This window comes from Nilaparvata lugens, chromosome 1, assembly GCF_014356525.2.
Source record: "Nilaparvata lugens isolate BPH chromosome 1, ASM1435652v1, whole genome shotgun sequence".
NCBI classification, from domain to species: Eukaryota; Metazoa; Arthropoda; class Insecta; order Hemiptera; family Delphacidae; genus Nilaparvata; species Nilaparvata lugens.
Genome location: NC_052504.1, coordinates 48,901,826 through 48,926,278, shown reverse-complemented (window position 1 = coordinate 48,926,278; position 24,453 = coordinate 48,901,826). Strand labels below are relative to the sequence as shown.

At 34.0% G+C, this 24,453-nt stretch overlaps 1 protein-coding gene across 1 annotated transcript in view; it reads left to right on the top strand.

The window, feature by feature from the left end:
• The window catches only part of LOC111058345 (ubiquitin carboxyl-terminal hydrolase 48), a 142,022-nt gene that overhangs the window by 5,318 nt on the left and 112,251 nt on the right, over window positions 1-24,453 (top strand). The window contains exons 2-7 of the mRNA XM_039435540.1: window positions 3,924-4,124; window positions 7,638-7,848; window positions 9,393-9,508; window positions 10,767-11,009; window positions 22,149-22,309; window positions 24,099-24,206. Of these exons, the coding sequence (XP_039291474.1) occupies window positions 3,924-4,124; window positions 7,638-7,848; window positions 9,393-9,508; window positions 10,767-11,009; window positions 22,149-22,309; window positions 24,099-24,206 (1,040 nt within the window). The remainder of the gene's footprint in view (window positions 1-3,923; window positions 4,125-7,637; window positions 7,849-9,392; window positions 9,509-10,766; window positions 11,010-22,148; window positions 22,310-24,098; window positions 24,207-24,453) is intronic.

Here is a 24,453-nt window from a genome sequence, read left to right as displayed (position 1 = left end):
TTCATCACTCCTGTAGTATAGAATCCATAATGGAGGACTTAAAGGCTAAGGGATTGCTAGTGGTAGATGTAGTGAATAAGTTGAAGTGGAAAACTAAAGAACCATTAGACATGTTCATGGTTTCGTTCAGCGCAGAAGAGAATGTTAAGAAGGTTTTTGAACTTAAACATATTCTGGGTTGCAGAGTAGAAGTTGAAGCATTGAAGAAAGTTAATCTAATACCTCAATGTAAGCGTTGCCAGGCTTTCAACCACACTCAGGCTTATTGCAACAAGGAGGCCAGATGTGTGAAGTGCGCTGGAAAACATGCATCAAAGGAGTGTACGAAACCTAGTGAAGCACTACCGAAATGCATTCATTGTGGTGAAGCTCATCCTGCAAGCTACCGTGGTTGCTCTGTAGCAATTGAGTTACAAAAAATACGTAACTCGAGTAGGGTAGCCAGTAAGAATATAACATCAAAAAATGTTGTCGATTCTCAGGCTCGGAATGTGGCTAATTCTCAAAGTAGGCCCACTCAACATCAAAGTAGGCCCACAGAAAAGAGAATGACTTTCGCCGAAATCGTATCCAAAGAAAATAAATCGCAGATGAAGAAAAATGAAGAAGTAAAAGACACCTCACAAATCCTACAGCTCATCTTATCTAAACTTGATAAACAAGAGAAAATAATTTCATCCCTTCAATCTCGCATCGAGAAATTAGACAATAATAGACAACAAAAACCAAAATGATTCGTTCACTAAACATAATGGAATGGAACGCAAATGGACTCTTACAACGACAACTGGAATTGGAAGCAGTTCTAAACATAGATAATGTAGATATTTGTCTCATTTCTGAGTCTCACTTTACAAAACAGTCCTACATAAAATTTAAAGGTTACAGGACCTACCACGCCTTACATCCCAACAATGTTGCGAGAGGGGGGAGTTCAATCATAATCAAAGAGAGCATTCAGCATAATGAACACGTTAAATTAGAAACTGAACGAATTCAATTGATAGGAGTATGTGTGGAAGCAGTTAATTATCGATTTGTAGTTGCAGCTGTCTACTGTCCTCCTCGATATTCATTCAGAAAAGAAGATCATCTATCAATGTTTGATATGTTGGGAACGAGATTTATCCTTGGCGGTGACTTCAATTCAAAACACATTCATTGGGGATCACGATTAACAACTCATAAGGGCAAGGTACTTTACGAAGCTGTAAGAGAGTCAAGATGTGAATCTCTTTCAACTGGAAAACCAACTTATTGGCCTACAGATACAAGTAAGATACCTGATCTCATAGACTTTTTCATAATCAAAAACATTTCAGTAAACTATTTGCAAGTAGAGGAAAGTTTTGATCTCAATTCAGACCACTCTCCAATTATTCTGAAGTTGAGTGACACTATTTTACAAAAACAAAATAATTATCCCACACTAGTTAATAAGTATACAGATTGGGATGGCTTTCAGCAAGTGTTGGAGGAAAGAATTAACCTGAATTCACCATTAACAACTGCAGATCAAATAGATGAGGAGCTGGAAAAATTTGTTACTGATATACAACAGGCAGCCTGGTGTAATACTCCGCAGACTAGGAAACGAAGAACAGTAGGAAATAATTATCCATTGGAAATAAGAGAAATGATTGCAGAGAAAAGAAGAGCTAGAAGGAGGTGGCAGCATTCACGTTCTCCTCAAGATAAAAGATTACTGAATACTCTCACACAGGAACTGAAAAGAGAGATACAGTTTATTAAAAATGAATCAATCAACAGTTACTTGAGTAATTTGACAGGACAAGGCAACACTGATTACTCACTATGGAAGGCTTCTAAGAAAATAAAAACACCCATCCAACAAGTTCCCCCTATTAGGAAACTGAATAGACAATGGGCCAAGAATAATGAAGAAAAGGCACAGGCATTTGCTGATCATCTTGTGAATGTCTTCCAGCCAAACGTTGCAGCTCAAGAAGATCTAGAAATTGAAGGTAACATCATGCAGGAAAATCAAGAACTAATGAATGTCTCAGTAGAAGAAGTGAGAAAGGAAATAAAACTTATGAATGCTAAGAAAACTCCAGGATTTGACCTGATAACTGGCTTAGTCCTGAAGCATCTACCAAGGAAAGCACTCATCAAGCTAACAAACATCCTGAATGCTTCATTCAGACTCAGATTTGTACCAGGAGTCTGGAAAGTAGCTGAAGTTATAATGTTACTCAAGCCAGGAAAAGAACCACATGAAGTAGCTTCATACAGACCAATTTCATTGTTACCTGTGTTATCAAAGTTGTTTGAGAGGATATTATTGAGTAGACTCAAGCCAATAATTGAGAGAAAGCAATTAATTCCTAATCATCAATTTGGTTTCAGAAAAAAACACTCCACAATTGATCAAGTACATAGGATAGTTAATATAATAGAGAAGAGCTTGGAAGAAAAAAAGGTTTGTTCAGCAGTTTTTCTCGACATAGGGCAAGCTTTTGACAAAGTATGGCATGAGGGACTTCTTTATAAACTGAAGAAAATGCTTCCTAAGCAATTTACAGAAATATTGCAATCATATTTGACAGGAAGGTACTTTAGAGTCAAATATGAAGATTCATATTCTGATCTAAGAGAGATAAAAGCAGGAGTTCCGCAAGGAAGTGTTTTAGGACCAGTCCTTTATCTTCTCTTCACTAGTGATATCCCTAATTTGGAGGAGAATACCACAGCCACGTTCGCAGATGACACCGCCCTACTAGCAGTAGACAGTGATGTTGGTATTGCAACAGCGAAGCTTCAGAGATCTGTCAACAAGATACAAGACTGGACCAAAAAGTGGAGAATGAAGCTCAATGAGGAAAAGTCGATTCATGTTAACTTCACCAACAAGAGAGCTGTGTACCTTCCAATCAACATCAATGGAATTAATATACCACATGAAAATCAAGCTAAATACCTAGGTATGACTCTTGATGCTAAGCTTCGCTGGAAAGAGCATGTCAAAAAGAAAAAAGAAGAACTGAACATAAAATACAAGAAATTCTACTGGCTTATTGGAAGAAACTCATCACTTTCAATACCAAACAAATTGCTCCTCTACAAGCAGATCTTCAAACCTGTTTGGACCTATGGAATACAACTATGGGGCTGCACCAAACAGAGCAACGTCACCATCATACAAAGATTCCAGAACAAGGTGCTCCGAAACATCGTTGATGCTCCCTGGTATGTGCGGAACAGCGACATCCATAGGGACCTGGGAGTCAACATGGTATCCTGTGAGATTCAAAGGTATGCAGAAAGTCATGAAGAACGGCTCCACCAACACACGAACGTCGAAGCAATCCAGCTGCTAGACAACGGAGGGTTGGTGCGGAGACTGAAAAGAAGGAAACCATTTGAATTGGTGTGCAGTGAAAGTGGTGTCTAGTGAAAAAGCAGAGCAGTGATTGAGTGAAATCTAGCTTAAGTAGTACAGTTAATAGATGTACATAATAATTATTAGTAGGTAGCAGTAAGAAATTCTAAAGAGAGTTTCACTGTAGTCCATATTATATACAATTAGTAAATTAGGTTTGATAAAATTTGCTCATTAGTCTCAAGACTAGATAGCAATAGTAATGTGATTAAAAAAAAAAAAAAAAATTTCTAAATATAATTTTCGCAGAAAATTTTGATTTTTAATGTATGTATGATTATGATATTAAATGAAAATTTGTAACCTGGTTGGGGTTAATTTATTTAATACCTCTTCTATTCTCTGAATAATACAATTGACATTTGAGCTTGGAATTGGAACCATTTTGTGGAACTATTTTGGACCTCTTAGAAAGTTTTATAATAATAATTGTTTTAAATAGTGTGACAAGTGAATAAACAATGGAATGTAAATTGCGATAGCCTACTGAATAGTTGAACGTTGTATGCTGTTATTTCAGGCGGAATTGCAAGTCGAGTCCTCGTTGCTTGTCGGGACTTGGAGAGGCGCAGTGGCTGAAAAATAAAACTGAGTTGGAAACGTTTGAGGATCCCAAGGACCAAGTGCGGACTCCTGGAGCTCATGTTGGCTTGGAAAATCTTGGAGCGACATGCTATGTTAATAGTTTACTACAACTTTGGTTTCATACACCTCAGTTTAGGTAAAGTATTAGATGATAGTTGTTATAATTAATTGCTTTGATTATTCATGTGGAACACTGTTGTGGACAATTAATAGATTTGCTAGCGTTACACTAGACACGCTGCGCATACGCGCATTTGCAAGCGCTCGCGAATGCGTAACATGTTCGTGGTTGTTTGTCAGTGATCCGACTTAGTAGCCAGTAAATAATCTATAATGTAATAATGTAATAATGGAAAGAATTGGCTTATTCACGTACGGGATAGGAAATTTACGAATGACGCATCATCACGTCTAAACTACTGATTTCTAATTCACCGATGATGGTTATAGGCCTAAAATTCTACAATGTTTCAGTAGGTCAAGTTTTCAGTCAAGTTTTTAATTAGACCCTTGCAGAGCACGGGTTAGCTGCTAGTCTTACATACCGGCATATTTGTAAATGAAATCAATTTTATCGGAACTGAAACACTATTGAGAGTTGTATATGTCATTTAATATATATAGGCCCCATTCAATACAGTATTATGTTTTGGAAAAGTGGAAAAACACATCAATTTGATTTTTAAGAAGCATAAGTATGTCCTCAGAATTATTGACAACTTGCAGTAATGGGAGTCGTGTAAATACTCGTTCAAAAATATGGAGTAGTCACATTTGTAGCATTTTATTTCATTGAAATTGTTAGTGTGATGAAGAAAAATGGGATGATGAGGGAGAATCATATTATCATTGATACAATACTAGGAACCAAGGGGTTCATACGCAATACCCGAAACATAGTAGGCCTACTGCAGCATTGGAGGGATAACAAATTTATAGTGTGCTTAAAGCTTATAATTATACATTTATTTCCTCAATCACAAAATCAAATTAATGATTGGGAGGGAATCAACAGGATAAACCCAAAACTGTTTCCCTAATTTTGATAAAAATAGTCCAAATAATGTAGACACTTATTATAGAATTCACAAAAATTTACAGTTCAAATATGCATTATACTAAAAATGTTTTATTAAATTTATCTCCCAATTGAAATAAGTGAGGATCCTGCCTGTACTCTCATTCACATAAATATCTTTCTTTTTCAGACATTGAGTAATTTGTTGTCATAGTTTAAGTTTTCCTCTGTCCTAAATCGTAATCATCTGTTATCTGGTGATATAATATCTATATCCAATGTAATCTGAGATTCATTTTAGACTATCAGAATTGGTTGTATGTGAAGCGTTTAAGTTAATAATAAAGAGATTCAAGTTAAAATTCATCTCACTATAGCCTAGGGGCTTAGGCCCGGTTGTATAAACATAAAAGAATGTTGAATTTTAACTGTGATTAAATTCCTCGACAACCAATCAGAGAAGCCTCCTTTTCAAAAAAACCTTCTCTAATTGGCTCTCGCGGATTTAATCAAGGTCAAATTTCAACAGGCTTTTTTACAACCGGGACTTAGTGCTTTGTCGAATGATAGACAAGGATAGGAACACCAATGTTAATCAAATGCTGACTTTATAACGGGGACCTCACTTTAATTATTGAATTGTCTGTAATCTTCCCGGCCGTGTGTTGATGGGAAGGATATTATTTTATATCCATTTCAGAGAATCGACAATTATTTTATTTTTATTCTATTTCTGTAAATTTTGTTCAATAACAAAATAACATTTCAACTTGTACTTTTTTGTTCTTGTAAATGTACACAATATTATACAGGGTGTTTCAGAAGTAGTGTCGAACATTTTAGGGTATTGTTCCTGGATGATAGGAGACTGCAAATGTCGTATTTGAAGTGTCCAAATCTCAGCGGAAATCCTTATAGCTGCCATTTTTTTTTCACTTAGGAATTTTTATCTCAAGAACGAAATGATGTATTGATCTGAAATTTGTCATGAATAGTTATGATATAAAGACTCAACTTTAAAAAATAAAATAAAAAAAAATCGATGTAAATTTTCAAAATGGCGGCCATTTTATATTTTTGACGGCAAATTTCACGTAAGCCGTTCACTTAACAGAAAATTTAGAAAAAGAGATGAAAAATTAGAAAATTTTATCAAGATTTCAAGGATACCTTATTTATAAAGATTGGTCAGAGAATAACAGAGAAATTAATTCTTTTCGTATTGCATGCGTGACCACTTTTACCATTTAAACATCAATATTAAATTTTCAATTCCAATTGTATTTGAGATGAAGCTTTGAACTCGATATGGCTTCATATGGCCATCCAGAACATTTTACAATGTTTTTCAGATGATCTTGTTTGTTCATGATCATGCATGCAGTACAAAAATAATTAATTTCTCTGACCAATCTTTATAAATGAGGTATCCTTGAAATCTTGATAAAATTTGCTAACTTTTTTGTCTCTTGTAAATTTTCTGTAAAGTGAACGGTTTTTGTGAAATTTGCCGTTGAATTTTACATTGAAAAACATTGAAATTTCTGTATTTTATTTTTCAAAGTTGAGTCTTTATAGCATAACGATTCATGCCAAATTTCAGATCAATACATCATTTCGTTCTTGAAATGAAAATTCCCAAGTGAAAAAAACAAAATGGCAGCTATAAGGATAACCGCTCAGTTTTGGACACTTAAAATAAGACATTTGTAGTCTCCTATCATTCAGGAACAATACCCTAAAATGTTCGACACTACTTCTGAAACACCCTGTATAATTACTTTTTAATTGAGCTCACTATTGGCGCTCAAGTGTTACTTTTGCCAGTAGAGCCAACATTTTATTATTCGTTTGCTTAATATTATCACATGATCTTGTTAATTATATTGTACTATATACTTCTAAAATTTTGTACTTTTGTTAACTTTATTATTGTTATTATTTTGTGATTAGAAATGTATGTAAATTACTTGGCAAATAAAAATTTCAATTTCAATTTGTTGAAACACCGCTGATTTATGACGTTACAATACAATATTATATTATCGTTATTCCAATTGTATTCAATCACTAAATTCTCTTTAATTAATTTTTTATACTTAGTAAATTTGGTTGAATAATTATCAATACCGTCATTTAATAGTAAATTTGGTTGAATAATTATCAATACCGTCATTTAATATAAATTAGTGTATAAGCCAGTAAAATATTGTAACATACATAAATGAAGAACTCCAATCCAATTTATAAATTGACACTTCTCTACTATCAATTTCAGTATAATTCTCGCCCTTCATCTATGTTGAATTAGTCTTAGAGTCGCACTTATTAACTATTTTTGGTAGCGTTCTCAGCGAAGCACACTTGGTAGCCCAGCATCCAGTAAAATGTTTCAATCAGAATCATTGAACATCACCATAGTGAGATTCACTTTGAATTATCAGCACTGGTTAAATGGCAAGCAGTTATATTATTTTTTAGAGATGCTGCAAGTAAAGTTTATTACACCAAAGCTGTTCTGATTTATTCATCCAAGTATACTTTGCCAATTAAGATTCCAAAAATCGTTTATAAGCTCGGTGTTTAGTTAATATTCACCTGTCAAGCATTTATATGGTGAACTCATTTCAGGAGAGCAATTTTCGATTGGGACCCTTTGGAAGATGCCTGCGAACTGAGCAATCCTTCAGTAGTGGACTACAGTCTCTACCACCCAATCTCTCAGATAGGTCAACTGCAGGTTCTGTTCTCCTTGATGAGCTGTTCGAAGCGATGCAACTTGAATCCCACCGAGTTCATTCAATCGCTTGGATTGGATACATCCACCCAACAAGATGCTCAGGTTAGAAAATTATCATTTTATTGACTACACTAATGATTTTTTATAATAAATTATGAAAATTGTAATGTAACTTTATTTCTTGACAGTAATTCTTTAGCCTACGTATTTTAACATTCATCGTTCCACTTCAATAAAATGACTACAGTAATCAAATGTCAAGTTGCTTCATCAACCCAGTTCGTTGTTTACAATATTGATTTCCCAGTACGCTATTTCAGTAAGATGTTCTCAGATTTTTATTGCGGAACCTGATATTTTATTTAATACACATTTTGATTGTGAATAGCATAACCGATTAAATGGCCATAAAAATGGGTCACACCGTCTTAAGCGTCATAGGCGGGTTTCACACCGTAGTGATTTTTCCCAGGCAATTTTTACCTGGCGATATCACCCGCGCGATACGCACAGACATAGGACTTGTAAAGGGGGGGGGGTGATGAAAATTTTTCACACCAACGCGATTTTCAGCGTATCAGAACAGGAAAAATAACCTCGAATGCTGCTTGCTGTCGGTTCCGCCATAAATTGCCCTCAAGTTTTTCCAGGTTCATCATAAACTGTAAGCAAACTGTAAGCATGATCTATAAATAGCATCCATGCTCCTCATTCAACGAATGCTGACTTGAGCTCATACTTGTGACTGAGTCACAAACCTGTTAAGAGTTCAGAAATGATAACTCATTGTTCCTCTTCACATTCCTTTCGTGTCGATTAATCGCTTGCTGTATGAACCCCCGTGCGATTTATCTTGTCGATATTTCCTTGGAAATTCATACCCTTGGAAATAACGCACCGCTATGAACCCCGCCTTACTGTCATTGAAAATTATGTAATGAAGATTATTTTGACTATTCCTATTGTATTTAATGAATATTATTGATCTCTTGGAACGATAATTTTGTAGATAAAGTATTTCCAGGTATTGCAATTATTAATTATTCATCAACTTTGATTGAATTTCTTTTTAATATAGTACTCTTCCACCATGAATTCCTTATAATAGCATTTCCAGTAGAATATTGTAGTTCTAGAACTATTTGTGGAATACGTATTAACAAAAACTCATCTATTCTCTTTTTTCCATAAATATTAGTCATCATTTAATCTACAAGTTATAAAAAGAGCTATTTATCTTGAGAGTTTCAATCTAATACATTTATTTAAAAAATCTTCCAATATACTATTTTTCGTCCATTTCAATAGAACCTATTCGGAATAGAAAAAGTCACCGACATGTAATCCATTAAGGGTCTTATTGACATTCCTATTATCATTAAGTCTACACAAAAAAGGAAAACAAAAGAAATACATCGCACTCCATTCAATCATATAGGTCTAGTATAGAACAAAATTTCGATATTATAACAATGTTTATCAAACATTAGTCGTTTGTGTGTTTTTGCCCTAGAAAATTCTCTGAAGCTAGGTTTAGTATTTTGTTTTCCTTATGTCAGATTTAAAATCTGAATCTTAGTTATTTTGATTGTAAATGTCAACATATTTTATGATTATGTTATGTTTGGCTCCATTCTTACTTGCAGGAATTTTCGAAACTTTTTTTGAACCTTTTGGAAACAAAATTGGAAAGTCAATCGTTGCTTCATGTAAAGAATTTAGTCTCTGATAACTACAAAGGAGAATATTCTTATGTAACCAGGTGAGTGTAAGGATTTCATCATTAAATTCTATGAATAATGCAGTATTGAAAGTGTACCTAATTTCCTGAATATGACATCCAAACCAGGAAAAAATTGCAGTATTTTATTTAAATTATTGGCGATAAATTTATGAGTAATAAATATTTTGAGCAGGTGACATTTGTTTAATATCTTGAAAAGTGTTTAATATCTTGAAATTATTATTCTCTGTTAGGTAAATGAAAGCCCTATATAGTCTGTAGTCCTATAGTTCCCTTCTATTTGTCTTTTTATCAACAAAACATGTTTCGACATCTCAAGTGTCAAAATAAAGCTCTTGAATATATTAATCATTTGGACATTGAAAATAACCGTACTTACTTTACTTATCCTGGCTTTACTATGTGGCTTTTTTCATAATCATCCTCCAACTATCTCTGTCTTCCGCCTTCCTCCTCCAGCCCCTTACTCTCATCGTCTTCAGGTCCTTCTGCACATCCTGCATCCATCGTACTCTTGGCCTTCCTCGTCTGGTTGCATCTAATTTTTCACTTAACATGACTTTTTGCATCCTGTTCTCATTCATTCTTTCCACGTGTCCCAGCCAGCTTATCCTTCTAGCCTTTATGAATAGAAGAATATTCTTACCTTGCAGAATTATTTCTATTTCCAGTTTTTCCTCAGTTTCCATGTACCATTCTCATTGACTGGACCATATATCCTCCTTACTATCTTCCTTTCAATGACCATCCTGTCTTCTTACAGAATTGTCCATGTTTTGTAGCCAAATGTGACAGCTGGTCATATAAGAGTAATGTATATTATTTCATTTTTGTATTCCTGGTGCGAAGTTTTGATTTTAGAAAATTACTATTTGCAAATATGAGAGTATATCTATTATATCTGTCTTTTTATTAACACGGCGTGTTTTGACTTATTTTAGGCTAGGGTATCGTATCTAATATGTAGATACCCTAACCTCTGTCGAAACATGTCGTTATAATAAATGGACAAATATAAGAGTAATAGTTGATTTATTGAAAAAATATTAGTTAGCCCTAGAAGATACCGTACTTAACGTTAAAACTATATGTTATGCTAATCTCACTATAGCTGATTCAAGATAGTCCTTCTCGGTTAAGGCATGCGATTCTTCATTAATGCAACACGAGATAATATTCTTGTATTGGAAGGAGGCAAGCTCACTGAAATATTATTGTATTGTGATTATCTGCATACTGTAGTTGTTATCCTAATATATTTACAAAAATCTTTCAGATGCTCCAAGTGTAAAACAAAATCCATCAATCCATCTCAGTTCTTCGAGTTGGAGCTGAATGTGAAGGGCAATAAGAACTTGGACGAGAGTCTGTCTGAGTTTTTGAAAGAAGAAAAACTGGATGGAGCCAACTGCTACAGTTGCGCTGTCTGCAATCAGAAGCAAGAAGCTGCCCGATTCATAGACATCAAAAGATTGCCTCCAATCCTTAATTTCCAGTTGATGAGATTCGTGTATGACAGGTAACTGACAACTATTTTATTTATACTTTTATCAGATTATTCCCATGGGAAGAAATAGACAAACTGATGAAACTCAATCGTACCGACCATTAATCTTGAAGTTAATCCTTTTTTTCCTCAATATTTACTTTTTGTAATTTATACTAGCAGGTAACCCGTGCTCCGATGTGTCGGAGGTCTTTTTTGAAACTTGAAGAAATGAAAACTTGACGTAATGAAACCTTAAAGAATTGAAAATAGACCTATAACCATGCTCGGTCAATCAAGAATCTATATGCAAAATTTCAAGTTATTCAGTCCAATAGTTCAGACGTGATGATGCGTCAAACATAATTTTCCTATCCCGTACGTGTATAAGCCAGTTCTTTCCTTCATTATAATATCAAGACTGTAGATGATATAAGCTTATGCATGATTTATCAGTATCTTTGAATGAGAATATCTTTTGAATGGTTTGAGATATCGTTGTGCGGTTTTCACCACTCATTTTCTCTTGAAATTCTGTATCGAAATCATGTATCATAATATGACCACCTTCCAATTTAAAAAAAATGGTGTGGTACACTCACACAACTTTCCTTGCTCATTGAACTGTAAGCCTCATTCTTAAACGAGAATAATTTAGGGGAATAACTTGATGACGATTGGCGGCTACAAATTTAAAACTATATGATCAAACTATTGTATGTATTGTTTTCAGAGTACATTTTTCCTTGTGTACATTGTGAAATTTGATGATTTTTAAAAAGTCGTGAAAACAGCTGTTCTACAGGTAAAATATCTTGAATATGACGTGTTATTTTTAATAAACTGTTCTACCTACCTACCTCATGCACGAGAAGGAGGTTATAAGGTCCATTTCTCAAGGATGGGGTGGACCCCATGCTAGTTTCCCAGGAAGGAGACTCATGCCAGTTGATAGAGCTGATAAATAACTAAACAGGGTATGAATTTGAAAATAATCGGTCAAGTCATTTTCGAGAAAATTGTGATAGAAATTTAACAAAATTCATTCTCTCAAGAATATTATGGTGCTCCTGCAAGTTTTGCAGAAATGAGACTTATGTTATGTCAGTTGATAGGATTTATAAATAGCTATCCAGGGTATAAGTTTGAAGGAAATCGTGAGAGCCGTTTTTGAGAAAACCGTGAAAAACATGTTTTTTTAGTCTTTTTCCGCCATCTCGAATTAAATTTTATTGAATTTCCTGTTGTCGGATCCTCATGGTATACGGACCTTAAGTTTAAAATTTCAAGTCAATCGGTTAATTAGGAATGGAGTTAAGGTGTGTTTTCGTAACGGGCAGACGACAGAATTCACTTTAAATTAACATTGGTTCTTATGGGAGTATTCACCCATCGGCAGAAAGTTGAGCAGAAAAAAAGAACTGTTCAAATCAGAGACGAACTGTCGTTCATCTTGCCGTTCTTTATAAGGCCTATCAACACAATGCTATTTTGCTTCGACCGATCACTGCTCGTGAACCGTTTTGTCGAAAAAGAACTAATTTCGGGATTCTGTCGACGAGAACAGACAGCTTCGAATCACTTTTCTGCTCTGATCACGTGACACCGGCAGAATAATCTTTCTGTGGATCAGACGCCATGTTCTTTTTAACCTCAATCTTTAATTGTTGGATGGTTTGTTTTGATATTGGTTGTCAGATTTCGGATTGCTACTATTATACTGTGAAATTAATTTGCAGTGGAAAATCGAGGTATAAAATATTTCTATTGGTTTCTTTATTCTTATAATTTTTACAAGAGAAATTGAAAATGGATTTACAACAGAAAGGCGTGAAATTTTCGAAGTTCAAAGTTTTGTACTTTCCAGACCTGCACAACGAATTACCTATTTGAAAAATAGAATATGGTTAGAAATTGCTGATGTAATAGAGGATTCAAGTAAGTACACTTAAATTTCTCATAATAAAGTAGGCTAGATCTACCGTACACAATTATTTGATATAAATTTTATGAGTAGCCTACTAGCATGTTTACAATTTTTATTCAGGTAGCCCACTGTAGTAGGCCTTTAATAACCTAGTCTCTAGGTCTAAATTGCTATCTTTTTCATTTTTCAAGAGGTTAGAAGTTGACAAAAGTTTATTTATTTCTTTTTTTAATGTTTAATTTGTAGTATTTAATAATAATGTAAATCCTTGTCTAGCTAGTTTGTGTATGGTAGAGAATTATCACAAGAAAGAGAGAAATCTAATCGACTGATTAGATTTAAACTCATTCAAGATTGATTGATTAGATTAACATTAAATAATCAGATTCAAAACATTATTCAACCAAGATAACATTTAGCATTTCATGCTAACAATCTTTTACACTTTCAGTAAGTTGGCCTAATCACAAAATACATTTTTTATAATGTAGCTATTAGTTTTCACAAACAGATTTATTAAAAATAACATCATAATTTGACTTAGAAGTATTTCATTACATTCTAAGTCCTAAACTTCCATTATCCTTGTTGCACCTCAAAATATTGTAAACCCATAGTTTATCAATATAATAACAAAACTAACCTGACTATTAGAACATTTACTTTGTCTTTGGTACCTATCTATGAATTAATCTTCTCTTAATTTATAATTCAAAATCACTTGGAAACAATATTAAATAGATTGTTATAGTAATAACTTGATCAGAGTCAGTGTAATTGAATATTGAAAGACTGCCATTGGAAAAATATAAAATAGGTACTATTTTTCTGGTTGACCATTGCTACCAAACTCATTTAAAACTACAATAGTAATGTATTTGAAAAACTTATTCATGCTCTATTGATCGATATATTGCGTGATGCCAGGTATATCAATGTGAATAGTATAAATTAAAACAGGAGACACACAACATAGATAGATTAAAAACACTGAAAAACTTACATTATAATCGGAAATTTTTAAGGAACTGTGTCCCCTTTCTCAACCTAGCAGAGAGTGTAATGTAAGTTTTTCAGTGTTTTTAATCTATCTAGGCCTATGTCGTGTGTCACCTGTTTTAATTTATATTATAAAACTTTAAAGTGTTTTTTGTTATGTGCTATGAATGTAAGTATATACTTATAGTATTTATATCTAATGTAAATAGTTTATTGAGGCCCAGTTCACTTCTAATTTATTTAAAGTCCAAACTATGTCTTATCATTGATGATTAACTTCACATTATCTCCAAAATGAATATGCTGAAAGATTATGTTTCTTTTTTCAGGTACCATTTACAAACAAAATATTGAAGAGAATGTGCTCATAGGAAATGCATATGAATTCTTTTTTGTTGACCAGGATGGAACAATTCTTTGGAACCTATAGTTAGAATAAGTTAGTTAGGTAAGATAAAATTCCACTCATTTTTAAACTTTATATAGGCGATGTCATTTTATACAGTTTCCCATTTTTTAAAAAGGTTTATCCACTTCAATGTTTTATTATCGATTTGATGGTAGATATTCAAATAGTAAGATTTAACTATGGTACGTGACTAAAATAATAGAAAAACTGACTGAATTTTGAAATCATTAATAGCTTACAGGAAATCTTAATATTTCGAAACTACATGAAACCACATGAGATCAAGATGGACAGTTGAGAAGAGTGCTTAAAAAACAATGTATTCACTTATCATTCAGGGAATAGAGTTATTCATAATATTTGGGATTCCTTCCATAAAGAAATAATTTATGTAACATTATCTAATAATGTGATAACATTACATCAATAATTTGATGTTAAAATTGTTTTTAAAACACTCTTCTCAACTGTCCATCTTGATCTAGAGTGAATGATGACTTTATAAATGACCATACATTAGAACTATAAATAGATGACTTCAAAAATTCACCCAGCAAGTGCTGGTAGAAAACACTGAATAATAGCTTTTGATGACAGTCATTCCACCTTTTAAAATTTATGATTAAATTCATGGATGAAATACCCACATTGTTCTGAGAGAGATTTATGTATTTGCAGTTTAGTATTCATTTTCAAATCACTTAGTTCTACTTATAATGTTGTAGATAATCATCATTTCAGATTAAGCAATTAATTTATTGATTATTTCCATTTGTTTCATTAAACTTGTTTCTCTAAATGTAGAACTAAAAATTACTTTATGCAGTACATTTTGGAAGAGTTAAGTAAACCAAACGGTCGAGAAGTAGGCCTACTGACCACAGAAATAAATAAATAATTGTTCATGGTATCCAAAAATATATTGTTCACCAGGTAACTGACAACTATTTTATTTATACTTTTATCAGATTATTCCCATGGGAAGAAATAGACAAACTGATGAAACTCAATCGTACCGACCATTAATCTTGAAGTTAATCCTTTTTTTCCTCAATATTTACTTTTTGTAATTTATACTAGCAGGTAACCCGTGCTCCGATGTGTCGGAGGTCTTTTTTGAAACTTGAAGAAATGAAAACTTGACGTAATGAAACCTTAAAGAATTGAAAATAGACCTATAACCATGCTCGGTCAATCAAGAATCTATATGCAAAATTTCAAGTTATTCAGTCCAATAGTTCAGACGTGATGATGCGTCAAACATAATTTTCCTATCCCGTACGTGTATAAGCCAGTTCTTTCCTTCATTATAATATCAAGACTGTAGATGATATAAGCTTATGCATGATTTATCAGTATCTTTGAATGAGAATATCTTTTGAATGGTTTGAGATATCGTTGTGCGGTTTTCACCACTCATTTTCTCTTGAAATTCTGTATCGAAATCATGTATCATAATATGACCACCTTCCAATTTAAAAAAATGGTGTGGTACACTCACACAACTTTCCTTGCTCATTGAACTGTAAGCCTCATTCTTAAACGAGAATAATTTAGGGGAATAACTTGATGACGATTGGCGGCTACAAATTTAAAACTATATGATCAAACTATTGTATGTATTGTTTTCAGAGTACATTTTTCCTTGTGTACATTGTGAAATTTGATGATTTTTAAAAAGTCGTGAAAACAGCTGTTCTACAGGTAAAATATCTTGAATATGACGTGTTATTTTGAATAAACTGTTCTACCTACCTACCTCATGCACGAGAAGGAGGTTATAAGGTCCATTTCTCAAGGATGGGGTGGACCCCATGCTAGTTTCCCAGGAAGGAGACTCATGCCAGTTGATAGAGCTGATAAATAACTAAACAGGGTATGAATTTGAAAATAATCGGTCAAGTCATTTTCGAGAAAATTGTGATAGAAATTTAACAAAATTCATTTTTCTCAAGAATATTATGGTGCTCCTGCAAGTTTTGCAGAAATGAGACTTATGTTATGTCAGTTGATAGGATTTATAAATAGCTATCCAGGGTATAAGTTTGAAGGAAATCGTGAGAGCCGTTTTTGAGAAAACCGTGAAAAACATGTTTTTTTAGTCTTTTTCCGCCATCTCGAATTAAATTTTATTGAATTTCCTGTTGTCGGATCCTCATGGTATACGGACCTTAAGTTTAAAATTTCAAGTCAATCGGTTAATTAGGAATGGAGTTATCGGGGACACAGACACACACACACACACACACACACACACACACACACACACACCACACACACACACACACACACACACACACACACACATACACATACACATACACACAGACCAACACTCAAAAATCATGGTTTTGAACTCAGGGGACCTTGAAACGTATAGAAAACTTGAAATCAGGGTTTTAAAATGGCGATTCCAAGATGACGGACCAAAATTTTGTTGTAACAGATAATCAGTGATTTTTATTCGAATAGGATCCCGAATCAGACCAATCTTGGAATTTCCTTTTTAAAATAAATATTCAGTTGTTTCCATACTTTCCACCAACTCTGTATACAGGTAAAACGGTTTGAGATATCGATATGCAAATTGTAAATTGAGATTTATGTTTAATTGAAAATTAAATAAATTAACATTTATGTATTTTAGTTAAGTGCAGTAGAATATACTTATTTATTTTTTGTAAAGTTTTTGTATTTTGTTTTTTTGGCATATAAATTATTCATTCATTATTCATTCATATGCGGGTTTCACCATTCATTCTTTCTTGAAATTCTGTATCGCATGGCCACCTCCCTATTTAAAAAAAATGAAGTTGCTTTAAAAATGGCGGATCCAAGATGGCGGACCAAATTTTTTAAGTCATAGTAAAGTAGTTTTTTCAATTTGAGTAGGATCTCCGATAACACCCACCGTCAAATCACCTTTGTTTATGAGATATTAAGCCGTTCTCGGACTTTCCACCCACTCTGTATAGTGAAGGCCTGGATATGGAAAAAAAGGATATAGATAGAAGAAGAATGATAAGATAGAAAATGGAATGAATACGCTTTTTATCATTCTATGACCACTCTCAATCAAAGTTAGCAAAACATAAACTGGAAACATGACAAATTGAAAACTTGATGTCATGAAATCTTGAAGAATTGAAAATATCCCTATAACCATCCTCGGTTAATAAAAATCTATAGGCAAAATTTCAAGTCAATTAGTCCAGTAGTTCAGACTTGATGATGCGTCAAACATAATTTTCCTATCCCGTACGTGTATGAGCCAGTTCAGTCCAGTTTAGTATGACTATAATAATTATTTCTTTCTCATAAACATTTTAAACACTCATAACTTTTGATACAATCATCGGATCTCATTGTACTACAGTTAATTCTTCTCGGCTCGTCGAGGCAGTTCAAAATTATGCATCATATGTCAAATAGCTAAAAACTGGAAAATGAACAAAAAATACGAGGTTTTTCGGCCACTCTGTATCTAGCACAAGGAATTTTCGCATGAAAAAATTGGTTCTGGACTCATCTTATGTATCCAAACAAAATATTGAAAAATCATAACTATAATATTAAATGCAAGCACCAATGTATATACAGTAGTGTTCTGGACTATAAAGAAGATCATCGTTCAAGCTCAGCTTTCCAATGCATTTCTACTCTGTTGAAAAGAGGACACCGTTGAAATATTCACAATTTTGGTGGCTGTCAATGTACTGACTGCACCACGCTTTTGGAAACATTTCACGGTGACATTTTAAAAAATATTTCGATATTATCATGTCACCAAAATTTAACAAATTTCTGATAAAAACGTTCCTCATGTTTTCACTTTTATAGATATGAGCGCCTAGTGTTGTAATCTTGGGGGAGATCATTTTCCGAATTGGTAGCGAATAAATTCATCAACTTTTGAGGGTACATTCTCTATCATCATCATTATTGGCACTACAGCCGATGCAGAGCCTTAGCCTTCACAACCACATCCTTCCATCCCTCTCGAAATTCTGCTGCTCTTCTTCATCTTCTTACATCCAGACTTTGCAAATCCTCCACCACATCGTCAACCCACCTCTTTCATGGTCTTCCTTGTAATCTTCTTCCTTCGGGTTTGCCTTCCAGCACCATTTTTGGCACCCTCCCTTCTGGCATTCTGTGCACATGACCAGCCCATCTCAGCCTCATACTTTTCACAACAGATAAAATACTGGTCTCATCCAACAATCTTCCTATTTCCTCGTTTGTTCTTATCCTCCATATTTCATTTTCCTTGATTGATCCAAAAATTCTTAAAATCTTCCTTTCCGTCTCTGTAGCAGACCTTCTTCTCTTCTGAATTGAATTGAATTGATCTATTGCTTCACAAAAAAAGACTTATAAAACATAAGTAAATGTACTAATTTAAAGAAAATTATATCTATGTTTAAACTATTTTACAAAATAATTGAAACTGTACTCACATGGACCTGTCGGTCTGTTCTAGTTAATTAATTCCAAGCTTCGGCGCCATATGTCACTATTGGTCTTGAAATGGTTGTGTAAATTTTTATGTTGTTTTTTTTGACACATTCTTGGACTTGAGGGTATTCTGCAGGGTTAGATAGACCCTATTCCTGGACATTATCCAGAAACTTCCACTTCTTCCAGAAGCATCCACTTCAGCCACATTATTTTCTTCTGTTATTAGGGTGCCCAAATACTTGAATGATTTCACTTTCTCAAAGGTTCTACCTGATAACTGTATCTGTGCTCCATCATTCACTGGCCTCCTTGACATAACCATCACTTTAGTTTTCTGCATATTAATTTCCAGGCCTACTTCTCTTGCCTCATGTTCCAGCTTTTCATATATCTCTGCCAGGTCCCTCCTATTTCTTGCTAGTTGGTCACGTCATCTGCATAAGCCATTATTTGACACATCCGGTTGAAGAGTGTGCCCCCGGGGTCGTTGCTGGTCACTTTTCTAATAGCATTTTCCAACACAGCATTGAATAACATGGTTGACAGCACATCTCCTTGCCTCAGTCCCCTTCTTACTTCAAAATCATTTGTTACACTTCCATCAATCTTGACCACAGCTCTTCTTCCTTTCATTGTCATACTTAAGAGACGGATCAGCTTTGTGGGGACATTTAACTCTCTAAGTGCGTCACACACCTTCACCCTACTGATAGTATCATATGCCTGTTGGAAATCAATATATATCTGTTGCACGTTGACATCAAACTCATAATATTTTTCCATAATTTGCCTGATATTGACGATATGGTCGATCGTTGATCTTCCTGGCCGGTAACCACATTGATATTCTTCAATATTACATCAACTTCCCATAGAATCTCTCCTTCTCCTCTTCATCAGCATCCTCTGTTGTAGTATACACGCAAACTAATGTGATGTTGAAGAATTGATACCTTAATCTTAGACTGCTGATTCTTTCATTCACTGGTTTGAAACCGATTACTGCTTCTTCCCTTTTCCTATTCACCAGAAATCCAGTACCAGACATTTCTTTTCCATCATTACTACCATTAAAGAACACGGTCCAGTCTCCCCTCTCTAAAATTCCGTTCCCTGGCCATCTCATCTCCTGAATTGCAGCAATTTCAACCCTGTAAAGTTCCAACTGTCGTTTCAATACATGTTGTGTTCCTGGTCTTTCAAGTGTTCTAACGTTCCAAGCTGCTAAAATAAAATCCATATGCTTTTTCCTTTAGGTGCATTTTCCTTTTCTTTTGTTTCCGTTTTTCCGGTTCAATCCGAGGCTGTGTTATGTTATTCTCAACGTGTGATTTTTTATAGGGAGGGGTTGTTAGCCCCTCGCCAAACCCCCAACCTGGAGGACCAGGTAATTTTTTCGGGATTTTTTCCCTAGCCTTTGACAAACCAATGCCGAACTACAAGGCAGCAGTCAACGTCCTGTTAGGGTTTTCTTCCCTTCGCCTTTGAAGTTTTATTGAACTCCATCTGCAAGGCAGCAGTTTTATTGCTGATTTTGGTCCACCCCGAGTATTCGCTTTCCTCGGTAGCCCCTATATCTAGGAGGCATTCCCCTATCCGCCACCTGGGGAGGCGCCAATAGGAGACCAGCAACTCCCACGGGATATTATTATTCCCACTCCCACAGAATATTTCGAAAATATCACGTCACCAAAATAGAACAAATTTCTGATAAAAATGTTTTTAATGTTATCACTTTTCTTTCTAGATATGAGGCTCATATTGAGCGCCTAGAGTTGAGATCTTGGGGGAGATTTTCCGAATTGGTAACGAATAAATTCATAAACTTTTGAGGATATATTCTTTAAGATGTTATTCATCTCAAGGCAAAATATGCAATAGAAGGACACAAAATATGCTGGTGAGATACTGGAATATGAGGCCAATATGGCACAAGAGCTCTCCTGTATGCTGATAATATTGTCATTATTTGCGACACAAGAGAAAATTACAGCAGTCTGTAACTGAATGGGCAGAGGAGTTGAAATTGAGGCAATGATTCTCAATGTAAAGAAAAGTAAGGTCATGGTTGTGTCAAAGGGAATGAGAGATAATGTGCAAGTTATGGTGGATGGGGAGGAGATGGAACAGGTAGCGAAATATGAATACCTTGGTACAGTGTTTTAGAGGATGGGAAAATAGATAGGGAGGTGCTCAGCAGAGCGAGAAAGAGAGCTGCTGCTTTTTATATTTGGAAAAAACAGAACTTGATAAAATATTGAGAATAAAATATATCGGACAGTTATTGAACCTATCTTGCTGTTTGGAAGTGGAAGCTGGCCAATGAAATCATATCATGAAAACAAGGACAGTGGAAATGAAGAGCCATAGGAAATACAAGAAGGGATATAGTAAGGAATGCTAGAATAAGGGAAGAAGTAAGCATGAGTGATGTCAGCGAAAGGATAGAAATGATGCAGTTGGGCTATGCACATGTGCAGCGAATGGGGGATGATTGCAAAAAAGAAAAAAACAGTATGTGAATGTGAGAGTGCAAGGAAGGAGAGCAGTGGGACTTCCAAGGAGGATCGGATTGAGGAGATAGGACGGAGAAGAGGAAAGACTGTTCCAAAGATGAAGAGAATGGCGATGGATAGGGACTTATGGAAGAAATGGACTGAGGCTACACCAACGCTTTAAAGGTACACTGGGAAGAGGCAAAGAAGAAGAATTTATCTCATGACATATTTGATTTCTTAGAATATCAATTCTAAGAATATTTAGTCCATTTTGAAAAAAATTGCCCAATTTGAGTTATTTTTTGAAACTGAAATACATTTTCAAAGAATTGATTTTCTGAGAAACCAAATATGTCATTAGATAAAAAATATCCTGAAGAATATATCATTGAAATTTCATGAATTTATTTGCTAAGAAATTCCGAAATGGATCTCCCCCAAAATTTCAACTTCAGGTGCTCATATTTCAAAAATTAGAAATAATAGAAAAGTTTTTTCTCAGAAATTTGTTTCATTTTGGTAACTAAATCGGAATACTTGAAAAAATATTACCAGTAAAAAGTATCCAAAAGCGTGGTGCGCAGCCTTGAAGCCCTGCACTCTGCACTCCAATGTAATGAATGCCTACTCTGCTGGGGGAAAACACTATTGTTGTTTGTGTTAGGAATGGGAGTCTGCCAATGTGTTAACACCCCTGTAAGAACCAATGGTATACTGTTTCTGTGCAAGGGTCAAATTCATTGAATAAATTCTTGGACGCTCCTTTACATAGAATTTACATTTTTATTGTGACGTTGTCCGTTGCTTCTGAAGTCTAATGACAAATATTCATTCATGATAATTTTCAGTGGTTTCATTAATTTTTTCTTCTACAACAGGCAAAAAGGAGACAAGAAAAAGTTGAACACTCCCATCCAATTCCCAGAGGTTCTGGACATGAAGAAGTACGTGAAAGATGTCGAAGAAGGCCAAAACATGTATCAACTGACTGCTGTATTAGCTCACAGAGGTCTCAGTGCCAACTCTGGACATTATATTGGTTTGTATTTTACTCTACCAATTTTTTTCAACCTATAATGCCAATTAACCTAATTTTGAATATAATAATTTGTAACATATAATACCAATTATGTTAATTGTTGAGCAATCTATGTTATTGCTAATAGATGATAGATGAAACGCCAAAAAAATTCTCTATAACCTTTCTTGTACCATACAGATATTAATCTTAACCAAATTACTATGGCTAATAAATTGGTTAAGATTTCATTTAACCATATGTGTAAGATTTTTAATAAACATCATCTTCAGCATGATATTACCAATAGTTCCAATAGTGTTCATGATTCCAAAGATGAATAAGCATGAGTAAAATCCCTGTTAATACTGGTTCAAATCCTTATTAAGGATAAAAATAGCTAAATGACACATCTTTAACAAAAAATGTTCAATATTCTATAGAGTTCTGTTCAGGCTTATTGTACTATCTAAATAGTACTTGAATCTTGCTGTGATTATAATGCTTTATCATTTGAGTTATTAAAAACTCTATTATTTTAAATTGGAAATTGTGTTGGGTCTAATTCTAAAAAAATTATGAAATCATTCACTTATCCCTACCTGATTTTGGCATAAAGCTAATGGTCTGCTAATTTTCACCCATAGGCAAAAATCCACTACAATTGCTCTTTAGTCTCAAAGCTAAATCCACCTGTCCAGATTAATTACAATAATTTATATCTTAATGTCTAAGATTAATATTAGATATTCAAGTTTACATTGAAGTTTAAATGAATTCAGGAGTCGCTTGCTCAGTCTATTACCTATGAATCATCTAGGTATAATAATTACGATAATTTACGATTAATTCAATCTATATTATATAAAAATGAATGTCTGTTTGTGTGTTAGTTTGTTTGTTTGTAAGTTTGTTTGTTAGTTTTTTTGTTAGTTTGTTTGTTCCCTATAGACTCGAAAACTTCTTGACAGAACGGCATGAAACTTTGGGAATATGTTGTGTGAATATTGGGGATGGATTTTGACCAGAAATTTTAATAGGGGGGCTAATAATAATTATTTATTAATCCATTTTACAGACCTATTTTTTCGAAATTTTCGGCCGTACGGCTACCTAAAATTTAGCATCTAAAGTTACCAGCTGTATAATAAACACGTCACCCTGTGATAAATTGTGTACTGGTATTAACGGTAGTTTGGAGTTGAAGTTAGTGTAGTTGTTTGGTACCAGCTGTAGATAATCGTTCCTTAGAAGAACTATACAAATAATTATCACTCCCCTATCATTGAGAAACTGGAAAATGTTGGGAAAAAATTATTCATCTCATGAAAGAGAGTTAATCCTATTGCATTCATTAATTACTGAAGAATGATAGACTAAATTAATTTTTTTGAATCTAGCTTAGCATATATTCATCCTAAAATGGAAGATGGAAAGAATATGAAATTCTGTGTAATTATTTCCTGGACCATCTATTGACAATCAATAACTATGAAAACATTAAATTCATCTTTGAAATACTGATTTAACCTACCGGTATCTATTTTTTTTTTTAATTCAACACTTTACTGATAGATATCACTAACAATTGATTCAGAAAAATATGTTTTCGGAATAATAAATGCTGCATGACTAAGCACGTAGGAAGTCCGTATTGAGAATGAGATGCAAGTGAAAATATTGATTGTCAGATAAATTTCATGATTCACCAAACAAAGTCAAGTGTGTGACATGAGTGACATTGACTATTTGGCGGTACGAAGTTCGCCGGGTAAGCTAGTTAATTGATAATAATATTGTAATGTTTCAGCCTACATCCAGGATAATGAATCAGGTGACTGGTACACTTTCAATGATGAAAGTGTTGAGAAAAATACTGACGGAAAAAGACTGAAACTCAAATTGGATGAAGATGACGGTAAGTGTGCCAATGATTATTTTAATACAAATATAATGGTGCAACAGAAAGTCGTGGCAACTTTTATTAGCGTTATTAATTTTTTCATGTTATTTAGTAAGTTTCTATAATAATGTATCAGCCCAGTCAAGAACGCATCCTCATGTCCTGAAATTAGTTAATGTTCAATGATTAGAATTTATAATTTAACAGAAAGCTTAGACATTTTTTCATGAGGATTTTCATTGCCAATTCCTGAATAACCTTC